General features: G+C 44.1%; 1 protein-coding gene across 9 annotated transcripts in view; it reads right to left on the bottom strand.

Annotated features, from left to right (window-relative positions):
* Positions 1–14,469, bottom strand: part of PALM2AKAP2 (PALM2 and AKAP2 fusion) — a 399,047-nt gene that overhangs the window by 222,529 nt on the left and 162,049 nt on the right. For all 9 annotated transcript variants that reach the window (XM_036239052.1, XM_016129981.2, XM_016129979.2 and 6 more), the window contains one exon: positions 8,734–8,864. In XM_036239052.1, coding sequence (XP_036094945.1) covers positions 8,734–8,864 — 131 coding nt within the window. The remainder of the gene's footprint in view (positions 1–8,733; positions 8,865–14,469) is intronic.

The raw sequence follows: 14,469 nt of genomic DNA on the forward strand, positions 1-14,469 counted from the left end.
GCTAGGCAGGGAAGTGGGAGACCCTTTTGGTCAGCAAAAGGCCAAGTATTGTCAATTCCGGTGTGGCTTTAGGTAAGTCACACTTAGGCCTCCATCCCTTAACCCTTCCTTTAACTGCATCAAAACAGATCTTAAGATAAATAAAAATAAAGAGGAAATAAGGAATAATAAAAAGAACATCCAAACAAAAATATATAATAATAAAGGCTAGGCTTCCAATATGCAACAAACAACCTAAGTTCTGAGGCAGACTGTGTTTTCCAAACCTGGCTGCAAAAATATCTCCCATCCCACATGCTCTTTTGCAGTGTGACAATACCACTGACATCCAGAGACAAAGCTGGCTTCAGTGGCTCAGTTGACGCCAATACGACATAGCAGAAGTGATGCTATGAGGATTCTGGGGACAAAGACAGAAGAAGTCTTGCACCTTCCAGCTGCGTCTTTTGTAGTACTTGCTCTCCAGACACTCGCCCGACACACCCCCTTGAGGTGCTCCTTGTCAGAACCCAGTTCCCACGCGGTGAGAAGGCCAAGCCGATGGCGGGGCCACGTGGAGATGCCCTGGACATCGGTCTCAGCCTTTGAGATACCCTCCCCCCGCCCAACAGCTCAGGCCCTAGACATGCAATAAAGAAGTTTCCAGGTGATTCCAGCACCCAGCCCCCGGAGTCACTTCCGGCCATCTGCATCTTCCCAGCTGAGGTCTCGCATGCTGTAGGGCACAGACGAGCCATCCTGCTGTTCTCTGCTCTAATTCTTCACTCAGAATCCATGAGCGTAATAACCCTTAATTCTTCATCTTGCAAATCTAACTGCATATGTGCTCCAAATGTGCTAAAAATCGTTTCTCAAAAAAGGGAGGGGAATAAGGATGTGGATACAGCCTTCCTAATAAACAAGTCCTCGACCTGACCATCTATTGCTGTGTGCCCCTCTTTTCTCACATTGCTTGAAACTCCCACTGTTAGGGTCACCCCGAAGGTGAGAAAGTCAAAGAATCCTTCATGGCGGAGGTTGCTTTTAGGGTGGAGAAGAAGAGGGACGATTATTCTCATGTCCTTGCACGAGTCTGCTAGGAAACTGGAATCCTAGAATGGAAGAGGCTTCGTGCATCTCATCTCTCATCTGCTGCCTTGGTGGGCTCAAGGCTTGCACCTGAGCGACGGAAGGAGAAACTGGAAAGGTCAAGAGAGGCAGGGGCAAGCCTCCAGCAGCCTGGGTCTCACGGAACTCTTCTCTGGGGCAAAAGCAGTGAAAAGAGGGGGATACAAAGTGGGACTGAGCCCCAGGAGATCAACTTGGCTCCAGGCCCTAGTGATGCAGGCCTGTTCCCTGTCAAAGCCTGCCTGGGTCCCCATGGTCACTGGCCCACAGCCACTGAACTTTAAGGTCTCCATGTTTTAAGACTGTAGACCGTCCTTGCTTTGAAGGACTCAAGAGACCATCCACTGCCTTCAGGAAGTACAAATGGTGAAGACTGTGCAAGAAAAAATCAATAGGGCCCTAATGCTTTCATTCCATCAAGAATATAGAGAGGTGAGAAGCAACCATGTCACAAGCTCGAGGGGCAGAAAAATACTATTTTCAAAGCTTTTTATGGAGGGGAAACTCGAGGCATGACAATCAAAGGCCAAAAAGCCTGGGGCTCGCTGCCAAGAAAGTTGACTTTGCACAATTCTTTCAATTACAGCAATTGTTCTAACGGCTGGAAAATGCAAGCCGTCTTCAAAAGTGGCTCTTACGTGGCCAGTGTATGGAAGGAATTCTCCCACTATTTTCATAGGTCTGGACACTTTCAATCCAATTTGCCTGACCAAGAATGAAGCGATGATAACAGAGCCTACGAAACCCGAGTAAGAAGAGCCTAGGAGGCGTCCGGCAGCAGGCTTTCCACCACTGCCTGGGAGAAGCACTAGCAACACACACTCACTGTTGACATGCTCGAAGACAGTTTCGGAGTGCCTCCTCCCTTACCTGCCTCAGCTTCCCAAGCTGACCACAGACCACAAGCCGCCAGATTTCAGAGTCTGTGAAGAGGGACTTTTCTGAAGAGTCCCAGGGCAGTGGCCAGAGAGACAGTGGAAACTGCAGAGAGCATAATTCTCATCCCATAAAAGGATCTTTTATAAGAATGAGGGTTGTTTCCAGTGTGGACTTGGGCGTTCCTTTTTGCGGAAGTGAGTTCCGAACGCTTTCGGTGTTCTGAAAGAGACTTGTTTATTGATTCCCATTCACTGAGTTTATTGCAAATTCAAGTGTCAGACAGAAGCTGATCCAGATAACACCTCAGTTATGCATACTCTAAAATTCTACGGTTTTACAAGCTGTCATAAAATCACTGTCTTTGCAAAATCGGTACAGCGTTAGATGCAAAAGAAAAAAAAAAAAAGGCAACCATTTCATTTAAACTCAGAACTGATTTTTACAGCTCAGTGCTTAAAAGATACCTCATATTTTCAAGCAACTGAAACACTATGTCATTCTGCAATGAGAATCACTAATGTTTTCTTCACAAATCTTTCTAGGGTTCTGTATTCTGAACCTACTTGATGGGTGATTTTTATCTTAGTATCAACACCTGTAACTCCACTGAGAGCTACCCCCCCTCCCCCACCACCAAGGGACATTTAGCAGTGCTTGGAGACATTTTTGATTGTGGTGACCCAGAGCGGGGGAGGGGTGGTGCTACGGACATTTACTGGGCAGAGGCCAGAGGTGCTACTAAATAAATATCCTGCAAAGCATGACAATTATCCAGCTCAAAATGTCAACAGTGCTGCTGCTGAGAAACCCTGTTCTAGAAGGATGGAGGAGAAAACAATAACAATGGCACTAGTCTTACTTCCTGACAGCCGACCATACCCTTCACAAATGCACGTGATCCCCACACGTTACAACTCTCCATGGCGGGCATTGTTACCCCCAGTGTACAAGTGAGGAAACTCAGGTCCAAAGAGGTTACGTGACTTATCTGAGATCAAACAAGTCCCAAAAGCAGAACTAGAGACGGGACCAGGGTCAGTCGAACGCTAAGGCCCAGGGTTCTAACCAGCATGCTACACCAGGGACCCTTTTCAGAACCAGCCGCATGTGGTGTCCAGCAGAGACTCAGGCTGTACCTATACAGCCAAGAAAGTGCACTCAGGAGCAAAGGGCTTCAGAAAGAGACAAAGGAACTGAGCTGAAAAAGAAGCCTGTACTTCCTGAAAGAACCTGAAGGGAGCAGCCTCAGCAGTCACCATGACCATTCACAAAGGATTCAAGCCCAGCCTGTTGGGGGTCTTCCTTGCACCTTTGTTACACTGTTTTCTGAAGGAGCATTTGTTGGGGCTGAGACAGAGGTGCCATTATTACCTGTCCACCCACCTACATCATGAGGTGAACTTTAGTGTGATTTCACTGAATATCACAGGTCTCAGAAATTTTTAGCTTAAAATGGCAACTCTTGAGATTTTTGAGAATGTGCTTTGGAGTTAGAGCCGAGTTCAAATACCTACTCTTTCACTCATTAATGGGGTCATTTTGGGCAGCGCGTTACTGCAACAACTAAGCCTCAGTTCTCCCAACAGTATTACGGGCATCGTCATTGTCACCACGACTTCATGGGAGTGTTACGAGGAGGAGATGAGAAAATTAATGAATTCGTGGAGGCCAGAAAGCTAAGGTCAGTACCCAGACTGAAGTAAGAGACCAATGAATATTAGACTATATAGTGATACCACTATGTTATGATATGGTTTCTAGTATGTTTAGCTTTATTTTGGTGAAGCAAAAAAGAATGGGAGTGAGAACAGAGCTGGCCTGCCGAATGTGGCTGTGCGGGGCGGGCACAGGCCGGGGGGGGGGGGGGGCGGGCACAGGCCGGGGTGGGGGGCGGGCACAGGCCGGGAGGGCGGAGATGCAGAATGCGAGTGCGAAGTGCTCCACGCCCTGCTGCCAAGGAACAGTGCGCCACAGGAGTTAAAAATAGCGAGTCGGAAGAACACAGTGAATCCCAAGCAAGTGTCCTTTGTGTTTCCAATGAACGTCTCTGTGCTTGCCTTTTCTAGAACAGTTATTTGAGGGTGACTGTCATCTCGTTGGTTGCCAAAACCCCATAATATAACACACACATGCTAATGCCTAATGTCTCCAGTCTTCTGGTCCGAGACTTAAGAATGTGGCAAATTCAGTGAATTCTAATACCCATCACGGACCAACAGAGGCACTCTGAGAATCGTAACTCAGAAGTAAAAATGAACTAGCCTACTTGCACCTTGGATTTTTTTTTTCTTTTAAGTTGCATGGCCCTTTCTGGGTGTGCAACTGGGACTTTAATATCTTATGCAATGAATGTTTGATGTGACATATTTTACGACTGACAGCTATTCAGATGAATTAATCTCCTCTGTGATGAGTCAGTTACACAGACTCATTTTTGCATACTCTAAAGGAGCTTTTGTTTCCTGAGAACTTAACCTCTTTCCCCAGTTCTGACCTGAAGTGGTCTCTAAAACCACTTCCTTCCACGACAGTGACATTTCCCTGCACAACTATATTTGCTCAAAAAAGCAGATCCCTAGCCAATCTCCCAAGTTAGAGATTCTCAGAATACCAAAGCTCTTAAGATCCTGAAAGACGTCTCACTAAGAGATGAGAAATCCAAGATCAGAGAGAACGAGAGATCAGAGAGAATAAGAGACTCGCCCAAAGTCACACTGCAAATTTTCAGCAGAGCTAAAATTAACACCCTGGATTCGTGACAGCTCATTCCATTCCCATTTACTACGCCATGAGGTTTCTCATCTTCACTGGGCTAATTCCAAGGCAGAGAGCAATTTTTCCCCATATTTCTCACTAATCAAAGAAAGCGATGAATACTATATTTTAAACACTTGAATAAAACCTGATGACATTAGACAGAAACTCTTAAGGGGGAAAATCACAGTGTAAGCAACAAGAACTGTTGATTGGAGCAGATGTGACGTAGATAGGTCTAGTGTAGATCTAACTGCCTAAACTCTCCAAAAGCATCAATGTGAGGCCCACGTGTGGCCCCCAGGAACCCACCACACACACCAATGGCATGGACAATGGTTGACAGTGGGCTCAGAAACAATCCTTTGGGCTTTCTCAATATGGCACTCCAATAGGAAGTAAAGCATATGGAAGATGTGACATTCGAAATTTTTTAAAAAGAAAATTTAAAAAAAAGAAATCTGTATACAGATTCTGCTTTCAACAATTTATTATTATTATTATTATCATTCTTATTAATTATTTTAGCCTATTTTCTCCTGGTTTTCAGTGAGCCAAGAGTATAATCAGTAGACTGGGGATCCTGACATTGCTCCGGGAAAAGTTGTACCAAAGAATGATAATCTATTCATCCACTGCCGTGACCAGTTAGCTACCTTTCCTGCTACCTTGATGTCATCACTTCAGGCTACAGAGCTCTTAACTTCAACCAGAAATCTCTGAAAAATATGGCAGAATTTTCTGGCCTTTGGGAAAATGGCCAGCTTTCCTGAACTGTATCATTTTTAGTCTGCTAAACCAAGACTGTTTCTAATCAAGTTCAGATGGTAGCTTGGCTCCACTGTGGAGCCTATGGCGGACAGACCTGAGCTCTGTGCCAGATAGATGACTCTATTCCCACCTACGCGAGTCCCAAAGCAGGTTTCAAATTTCCCTGAGTCAAAGCACTAAAGCTTAAAATCAGTCTTAGAAATCAAGGGTCAGGGTTGTTCTTCTTTATCTGTTTGTGTGAAATCAATTTTCTTATAAACACTATTTAATTCTCACTTCCCTTGAGGGTTTCTAGGTATTAAAATGGAATTTCATTTATGGTCTATTCTTTTTTTTCCTTTTTTCCATTTACAGCAACTGTTCTTAAGCCTGCAAAATTACTTGGTGCATTCTTTAGAAAAAAGATAAATTATAGACCTCCTCACCTGAGTCACTGAATCAAAATTTCCTGGAATGAGGCCTGGGAATCTGTATTTTTACAAAGTTTCTCAGGTGATTCTAATACCCAGGATTTAATACCCTAGTTATATATTTCCTTCCTCCCTCCTTGTTCCCTCCCTCCCTCCCTTCTTTTCTCCTTCCCTCCCTCCTTTCCTTCCTTCTTTCCTTCCTTCCTTCCTTCCTTCCTTCCTTCCTTCCTTCCTTCCTTCCTTCCTTTCCTTCTTTCCCTTCTTCCCTCCCTCCCTTCCTCCTTGTGGGCTGCCTTCAAAATCCAAGTGCAGTATATTACAGTTTGAGAAGTGAGGCAACATTCTCAGTTCCAAACCATCACCAATTTAAAATTAACATTTTGGAATAAAACATCTGTAAACCTGGAACTTCTTGTATTGCTACTGGCCTATAAAGAATTTTAGAATCATAATTAGAAGGGAGGTTATGTTTTTTCTTCTTGAAGATATCTAAGAAAATAGTCATATGTCTAATTCTCATGCTTTAAGTCTTTATCACATTCAGAATGACCCAGACATTAAAAATTATGAGGTGGCCTAAATTCTTGAACTACACACTTGAAGTTCCAAGTTAGGCTGCAATTATCTTTTCTTATTCTAACTAAAATGCCCAGATTTCCCTTAATTTTCCTTATGGACGTTCTCCCTTTTCTTTGGTTACTATTCTCTCTTGCTTCTTCAGATTCTTCAAGCTACTCTTGGTTGGCCAACATGGACCAAAATACAGGGTACAACTGTACTAATATATTTTATAATTTAAAAAGAGTTCATATATCTCTTTAGGAGACTCTAATTTGTGGCTGGGCAGGGACTTAGATTAATGGACCCAAATCTAAAGATTTACAGATTGTTTTGCTTCAAACAAAGTGGTTTTTTGTTTTGTTTTGTTTTGTTTTGTTTTTAGAATTTCTTTATTAAGTAGTCCTGCTATATCAGATCTGTAGACCATTTCCAGAATTCTTAACTACATAAAGATCAGATTCTCAATGCTGCCTCTCCCAAAATCTGAACCACGGTTCTTGCTGTGAATAGATTGTGCCCAGGCCACTTAGTCCCTAGGGTTTTTCCAAGTTGGACAGGAGAGCAAATTCCCAGGCTTCCTCTGCTAGGCAGGGGTCTCCCCATGCACAGTGCACCCAGTCTCAATTCTTTTATTCGACACATAGCTGTAGAGCATCTACTTTGTGCCAGACTCATCTGTTGTGATCATGTAAAACCAGTAAGAAAGGGACAGGAAAATGACTGGAACTTTTAAGAAGAGTAAAGACTAAGAGATGATATAGCGTGTCAACTCTCACTGCAGCTGAAAGCACTATGAACTTGTCACTTAAGACTTAAAAACAAATCTTCTATAAAACCATTTCTCAGAGCTGCCTTTCCCCCTCTAATTTATTGTCAATATTTCCAATAATCCTTGGCTCCCTCATCATGTCTAAGATGCAGGAAGCTGAGCCACTTCTAACTCCTCAGCTCAGGACTATGAGTTACCTCATCCTGCTCCCTCCCTCCCCTTTCTGTCCTCTGGGCTTCTAACAGGAAGCTCTAGTCTTTGCAGTCCTCGCAAGCTTATGCCAGGATTTACAAGATTCAAATTTTCTTTTTCCAATGCCATATATATAAGGTAATAATATATATATATATATATATATATCACCTTTTGTATTCTTAGAAAAAGTATGTGTACACACATATATGTATATGTTCACAATATGTATGTCTATGTATATGTACGTATACACACATATCCCGTAAAAACTTTTTCTTACCCAGTTTCCCCTACAAGCAAAGTTTAGCCAAACTGCTCTGAGAGTTTTTTAAAGGGCCCAAGCAAAGTAAGGACACAGGCCTCTGGATCTTTGCCCTTTGGTGCCACTACTCGAGTCCCCTAGGTACACTCACAGTCTCCATTTACTCTTGGGAATAAATGGCTGGTAGCAAGGTAGCTATGACACTTGTATTTTAAAAGAGAGCATAACCTCAAGGGGAAAAAAAAAATGAAGCTCTCCAGGGTGAAATTTCAGGCAGAATATGGTGGGTCAGGATAAAGTCATCTACACTTGCCACCTTCCACTGCCACCTCCTCTTTCTGGCTAGGTGTCCTGAGACCCAGCACGGCTACAGTTCCCAAGTGGAAATCTACATGTTTACTCCTGTATGAGCCTGGGGAGCCGCTGGTCACAGGAAGGTCACTTATCTCCCAGACCAAAATGTTCAGAGCCTGGCTGGGGACCATAAAGGAAGCAGCTCACCTTCTGAGCAGTGAAAGTACACAATACAAAGTTAACTGTTAGAGCACAGGGTCATAACACACAGGGGCACCCTCATTCGGGGCTGGTATACTCCTCATTTCCATCCCAAGACCCTTGGCTACCATTTTCCCATTTCAATTGATCGAATGTGGTAAAACTGAAAACAAGCCCACTACAGCAGCAAAAAACAGCTAACAGAGAGAAAGGAGAAAAAAGACAGAAGCAGATAGAACTCAAAAGGGGGCATTTAGTGAAGGGTCAAGCAGCTTACAGCAGCACCTCGTTGGTTCTTGGAGATATCACTAAACTGTATGACAGTTCAATATAAAAATCAGTACTCAGGTTAATAATTCTGGGTTATCTGGAAAAGTTTAATTGTTATTAATGTGTGGACTCTGTTTAGGAAGATAATACTAACGTGCTGGAAAAAGGTGACAGCATTGAGCACGGCCCCCTACAGGTCAGTAGTAGTTATTGCACTGTAAAAACCACCACCTGGGAGCCCTGGGGCGGGGCGCGCCTACCTCTGAATGTTATCTTCTAGTTGTTTGACTCTGAACTCATCCTCCTCAGACTGCCGTCTCCTGGCTTCCTCCTCTTCGACAGTTCCAGCAGGGATACCCTGCAGCAGCCATTTTTCCCGAAGCACTTTCGACTGTGGGAAGGAGAGAAGAGAACGGACTGGATGGGTACCCTTCAGCCCACAGCCTCCTCTGCGACCAGAGACGCGTTCCTTTTTGCACGACCTCTCATCAGCGTTCGCCCACATCACTGCTTTCGCCTCCTCAGTAACTTGGCTCCCTACTTCCCTCCCATCCAACCCCTAGAGAGCCACCGGAAGGATTTATTTCTACATTTTCTGTTATAAAAAGAAATAAAAACATAGAGAAAAACAGAAGACACTATATAATAAATGCCCATGGACTCCATTTAGATTTAACAATTATAAATATTTTGCCATATTTCCCCATGTTTTTCACCAAAGCATTATAAAGTAAATAACATCATGTATTTCACCCATATGTATTTCAGTACGAATCTCTAAAAAATATGGGTATGTTTTGATGAAACTACAGATGCATTATAAAATCTCTTAAGATCACAAAATACCCAGTCCATCAAAAAGTCTTTTTAAAAGATTAATCTATGTCGCATCTCTTCTTAAAAACTCTTTCATGAATCCCGACCGTCCTCAGCAGTGGTCTCCAAATGGCATTAAAATCACGTACCCCTCCAGCGCCAGTGTCCTATTATATCCTGGAGGGAAATGAAAGTGTTTCAGGTCAATGTTTGAAAAGGTGTGACTACTGCTTTCAGAAGGGGAATAAAATAAGTCAAGAGAAAGGCAGCCTGAAATTCCCTAAAGTAAAGAGCAAGGAAAACATATGAAAGAATTTTTTATTTGAGTTTCCACTACATGGATCCTAAATGGCAGATGGCAGCTTCCGGATGTCTGCAGAGGTTGGGACTCTGGGCATCATAACTGAGCATCTCGGTAGAGAGATGGGAATAGAGCACTGTGAGGATGAACAGCCAAGTCTGCGAGAAGCAGGGCATGTGACCAGTTCTTCCCAGCAATGCCAAGAATAATGCAATGAAGCCAGACGACAGAGAGTAAGCGCTGGGTTCCTTAGCTCCCTGACAGCACGTCTGTCAGAATTTTGTTTGACCTTCTTAGGCAGGGTAAGCAAGGTAGAAGAAAAGGGAATGCTCACAATGACTAAGTCCCAGTTCATGTAAGGCTTGGAGCCAATTAAATGGGATTTACAGAAATGAGAGAGTTGAGCTATGTCTCTAAAATTTTGGACACAAAATTCATACCCATGATTGCTCTCTTTCTGTTGCTCTTATTAGCAAAAAATACATAATTCCATAGACTCATTTTTACATGAGATTAAGGGCTACTTGTTATGAACCTATAAGAGAATTACAAAAAATTACTAAGGTTTAGTAATAGTCGGAATTCACTAGTGGTTCTGATTCACCAGTCAACTGAGAAGTCTGGCAGCTTTTCAGCACTGCGGAGACCCTGCTGGATTCACAGGAGCAAGTTCCTGTGAATGCCTGCACTTCCAAGTAGACTTTGTGTCAGCAATGCATCATCAGTGTGGTACCCAGGTAACCATGATTTTCACTGGTGTTATTCTTGCTTTGTAATTACACATCATTGTTGGTGGAGATCTGTTAGGTTTCTCTTAGAGTGCGTAAACAGCATATTTATAGCACTTGACCTATAGCTTTCCATTAATTAAAGATGAGTCTATTCATATGTGATTCCTAACTGTACTGCTAAAGTGACTGTAGACAGGAACCAACCCCTTGCTCCAATCAGCTTAAACAGTTATCCGTCATTGTTAACACGATGCCTGTAAATGTATTATATATAAACAGTTTGCATCTACCACCAAGGAAAGTATTAAAAAGTATTTAAAAATGTACAGAGCATTTTTAAATAATAAAAAACCATGTGTAAAAACTCACAGTATAATTCATTTACTTTGTTGTTCACTTTTATGGACTGAATTGTGCCCCCGCCCCATTCATATGTTGAAATTCTAACCCCTTCAACATCAGAATGTAGCTCTATTTGGAAACAGGACCTTGACAGTTAAATGAAGTCATTGAGGTGGACTCTAATCCAATATGATCCAATACTGGTGTCCTTACAAGAAGAGATTAAGTCACAGGCACATAAGAGGAAGACCACGTAAAGACACCTTTAGAGGAAGCCAACTATAAGCCAAGGAGAGCATTAGAAGAAACTAACCCTGCTGACACCTCAATCTTGGACTTGTAGCCTCCAGAATTGTGACCAAATGAGTTTCTGTTGTCCAAGCCACCCACTTTGTGGTATTTATTATGGCAGCCCTAGCAACTACTATATTCTCCAAGGCTTTATCAAAGAGGTATTTCCCGCGCCCCTCCCCACCCTCCTGCCCCCCACCCTGGAAAGTAAGAATTGGTAAGATAAATTGATTTCTTTTCCTAAGTGGGCTACAGAAGAAAAAAATATTCAGGACCACTGTTCTCCGTGCAAGCCACTCATATTTTCCAGACGAGTTGTGCTCACAAACTGCAAGAGGCCATGTTGAACAGTGGTTCACAACCTAGATTCTGGAGCCAGACTGCCACTTACTAGTTGTGTGGCCTTGGATGGGCTCCTTGGCTTCACTGAGCATCAGTCTCCTTATCTGTGAAATGGACATGACAACAGTGCCCATCACAGGCTTGTTATGAGGATTAAATGAGTTCATATACTGAAAGTCCTAGGCCCATACTTAGTCCTAGAGAAATGATTATTATTGTCGTTTATTCTGGTCCCTTGGCCTCTACCCCTTTCACCTACAAAGCCCGCAAAGCCTTCTTTGTAGAATCAGTGGCTCCCTGCTCTGTCTCCTAGAGCAGAGGACACACTCCAGAGTGGTGGTCCCCAACCTTTTTGGCACCAGGGACCGGTGCTCCTATGAGACTCTAATGCCTAATAATCTGAGGCGGAGATGCTAGCACTGGGGAGCAGCCGTAAATGCAGATGAAGATTTGCTTGCTACCCCACCTGTTGCTCACCTCCTGCTGTGAGGCCCTGTTCCTAACAGGCCACGGACTGGTACTAAGCTGGGGACCCCTGCTCTAGAGCATGTCCTCAAATGATTTCTTTTTAGATCATCCCCTCCTCTAGGCTCCCGGCTCCTCATTATTCACTTTTGCATCTCATTGTTGTACCTAGCCAAGTTCCAGTGAACAAATGGGTAAACTGGAAAATTCTCAATTTTCTTTCACTCTCATTAGCTGGGTGGGGGGAAGGGTTAGGTGTCACACTTTCAGAGTGTTTCTGGTGTTAAAATATTTGACATTAACCTAGTTCAACCCATAGAAGGTAAAAACCATTTTAGGATCTGGGGAAACGGATAGGCGGCGATCTTGGTCTTTGCATGTGGACCCTTCTGGAGAGGCAGCTGCCAGCAGTCCTGGCTTTCTTTGCCCCTGGGATGCTCTGTGGCCCGGGTTTCTTGGCACACAAGGAAGTGGCTGCTCCCTGGAAAAGTCCTCTCTGCTGTCTTCACATGGTGCCTCCTGCCACCAAGGGAAGGGCTCTCATTTCTGGCTGACTGAGCCCCAGCCGTCAGTCAGTACCTCTGAGGAAAGCAGCTTGGTGATCATGAACATTAAAAAGCCCATGTGCCCCTAGATGTGTCTCTTCTCTGGATAGGGCAGTGAGATCACCAAAACATCCCCGACAGCTGGAGCCAGAAAGAGAGGAACTAACATAACAAGATAGTAGACGTGGTCTCCAGAAAGTCTGTTTCACACAGGTGTCCCGACATTACAGACACAGAAAAGCAGAGGTGATTTTTCACTTGGCCCCAAAGTAATGTTGTCAGGGGAGACCATGAATTCGAATACCTTTACTTCCAAAGGTTTCCTTAACCTACTGCAGGTCTCCTGGTGTTGCCTCTGAGGGCTGACTGTGTCGGGGCCTCGGGTTATAACGCACTGTGCATTCCAATCACGCATGTCCATCAAAGCACTGGCTCCCCTGTACTGTTCTTACTCTTACTGGCTGCTTGAGTGTCTCAGAATTAAGTGACAAGCAGAGCTCAGTAGAAGTGAAAACTAAAAAAAGTTTTTCTTTTTTTATGTCCTTATTGTCCAAAGAACATTATAAAGTTCTTTATACATACATATATAAAGTATCATAGCTTCCAGGTGCTAAGAACTGCCATTTATCAAGTGCATGCAACCATGAAGTCAAGACAGGAAAAGAGCAGCGGGAGAGCTGGCAGCAGACAGAGCCCTGACAGCGGCTCCGGAAAGACAGGATGGAGAGAGCTCCTCCGGTAGGTCTGGTTCTTGCTCTACGGGTCTATCTGGCTTAGGAGAACAGAGTTTATCAAACTGGATATGCCTGAGGGTCAGCAGGAGAGCTCTCTAAGACCTAGGTTCCAGGGCCCCATCCTCAGAGATGTTGATTCTGTAAATCTGGGGCAGGGCCTGGGAATATGAATTTTAATGAGCCCCCAGGTGATGCTGTTGTTGATGCTGCTGGTCCAAAGATCACAATCTAAGTAGCACTGTGTGAGAATCTGGGATGACCCAAACGCCTGAAGGATGCAGAAGCTTTCCCACTGGCAAGCCAAATATACTGATCCAAAAAGGACCGATTTATCCTCTTACGAACCTGTTCTCTCCTCCTGCATCCCCAACTCAGGAGTGGCAGTGTCCCCATCCTTTCCTTATATGCCAGGCACTCTGCCAGGTTCTAAAGACACCGCTTGGGAAGATAGGCAAGTCCCCACTCTCATGGAGCCTTTGTCCCAACAAACAAGGATGTAAGACAATTACAGAGTATGACATGGGCAGGGCAGGAGGTAGACAGGACGATGTGACAAACGGGGACCAAGGGAGAACACTTTCAGTGGGAAAGGTCTCTCTGAGTCTTGAACATCTGAGCTGCGATCTGAGATCCAAGGAAGGGCATTCGGGTGGGAGGACTGGCAAATGTAACAGCCCAGAAGTGGGATAGAGTGGTGTGTTTGTAGAAAGAAAGCCCTAGTGGCTGGACCAGAATGAGTCAGGGTGGGGTGGGGGGAGGAAGGGTACAACAAGTTGAAGATGGAGAGGAAAGCAAGGGTCAGATTAGGTAGGAGTTTATAGCCTTGCAAGAAGTTTGGCATTTGTTCTAAGCACAATAGGAAGACGACAGATCACAAGGGGCGGGATTACCAAGTGTGAGTGACAGGACTCTATCACATTGTTCCAGTGACAGAGCACGTTAGCTTGAAACAGAGGAGTGGCGAAAGAAATGGAAGGCTTGGGGATGTGTCGTAGAGTCAACTTAACCTGCCAACAGATTAAATACTGTGGATGTGGAAAAGCGTGGGACTAAAGGTGGTAGACAAGATATTTGGTTTGAACAGCATGGATGGTGGTAACAGCAACTGGAGACGACCAGAACACGTGCCAGAAAACCAAGACGTCCACTGGGGGTATGTTAAAGTTTGAGAGGCTTATAAATATGACATCCGCCTGCGTGGACATGCCAGGAAAGCACCTGGAAACAAGAGCCTGGGGTTCAGGAGCTGCCGGGCCTGGAGACGCCCATTTGGGAGTCATCGGCACATAACTGACATTTGAAGCCACGGTTTTGGGTGATGAAGATGATGATAATGATAATTCTTACAGAACTCTGACTGTTTTAAGTGCTTTACATATAAATTCATTAAACTCTCACAAAAAAAAAAAAAATCCCAAGGTAGACGTTA

The sequence above is a fragment of the Rousettus aegyptiacus genome, unplaced genomic scaffold (genome assembly GCF_014176215.1).
Source record: "Rousettus aegyptiacus isolate mRouAeg1 unplaced genomic scaffold, mRouAeg1.p scaffold_m13_p_3, whole genome shotgun sequence".
NCBI lineage: Eukaryota > Metazoa > Chordata > Mammalia > Chiroptera > Pteropodidae > Rousettus > Rousettus aegyptiacus.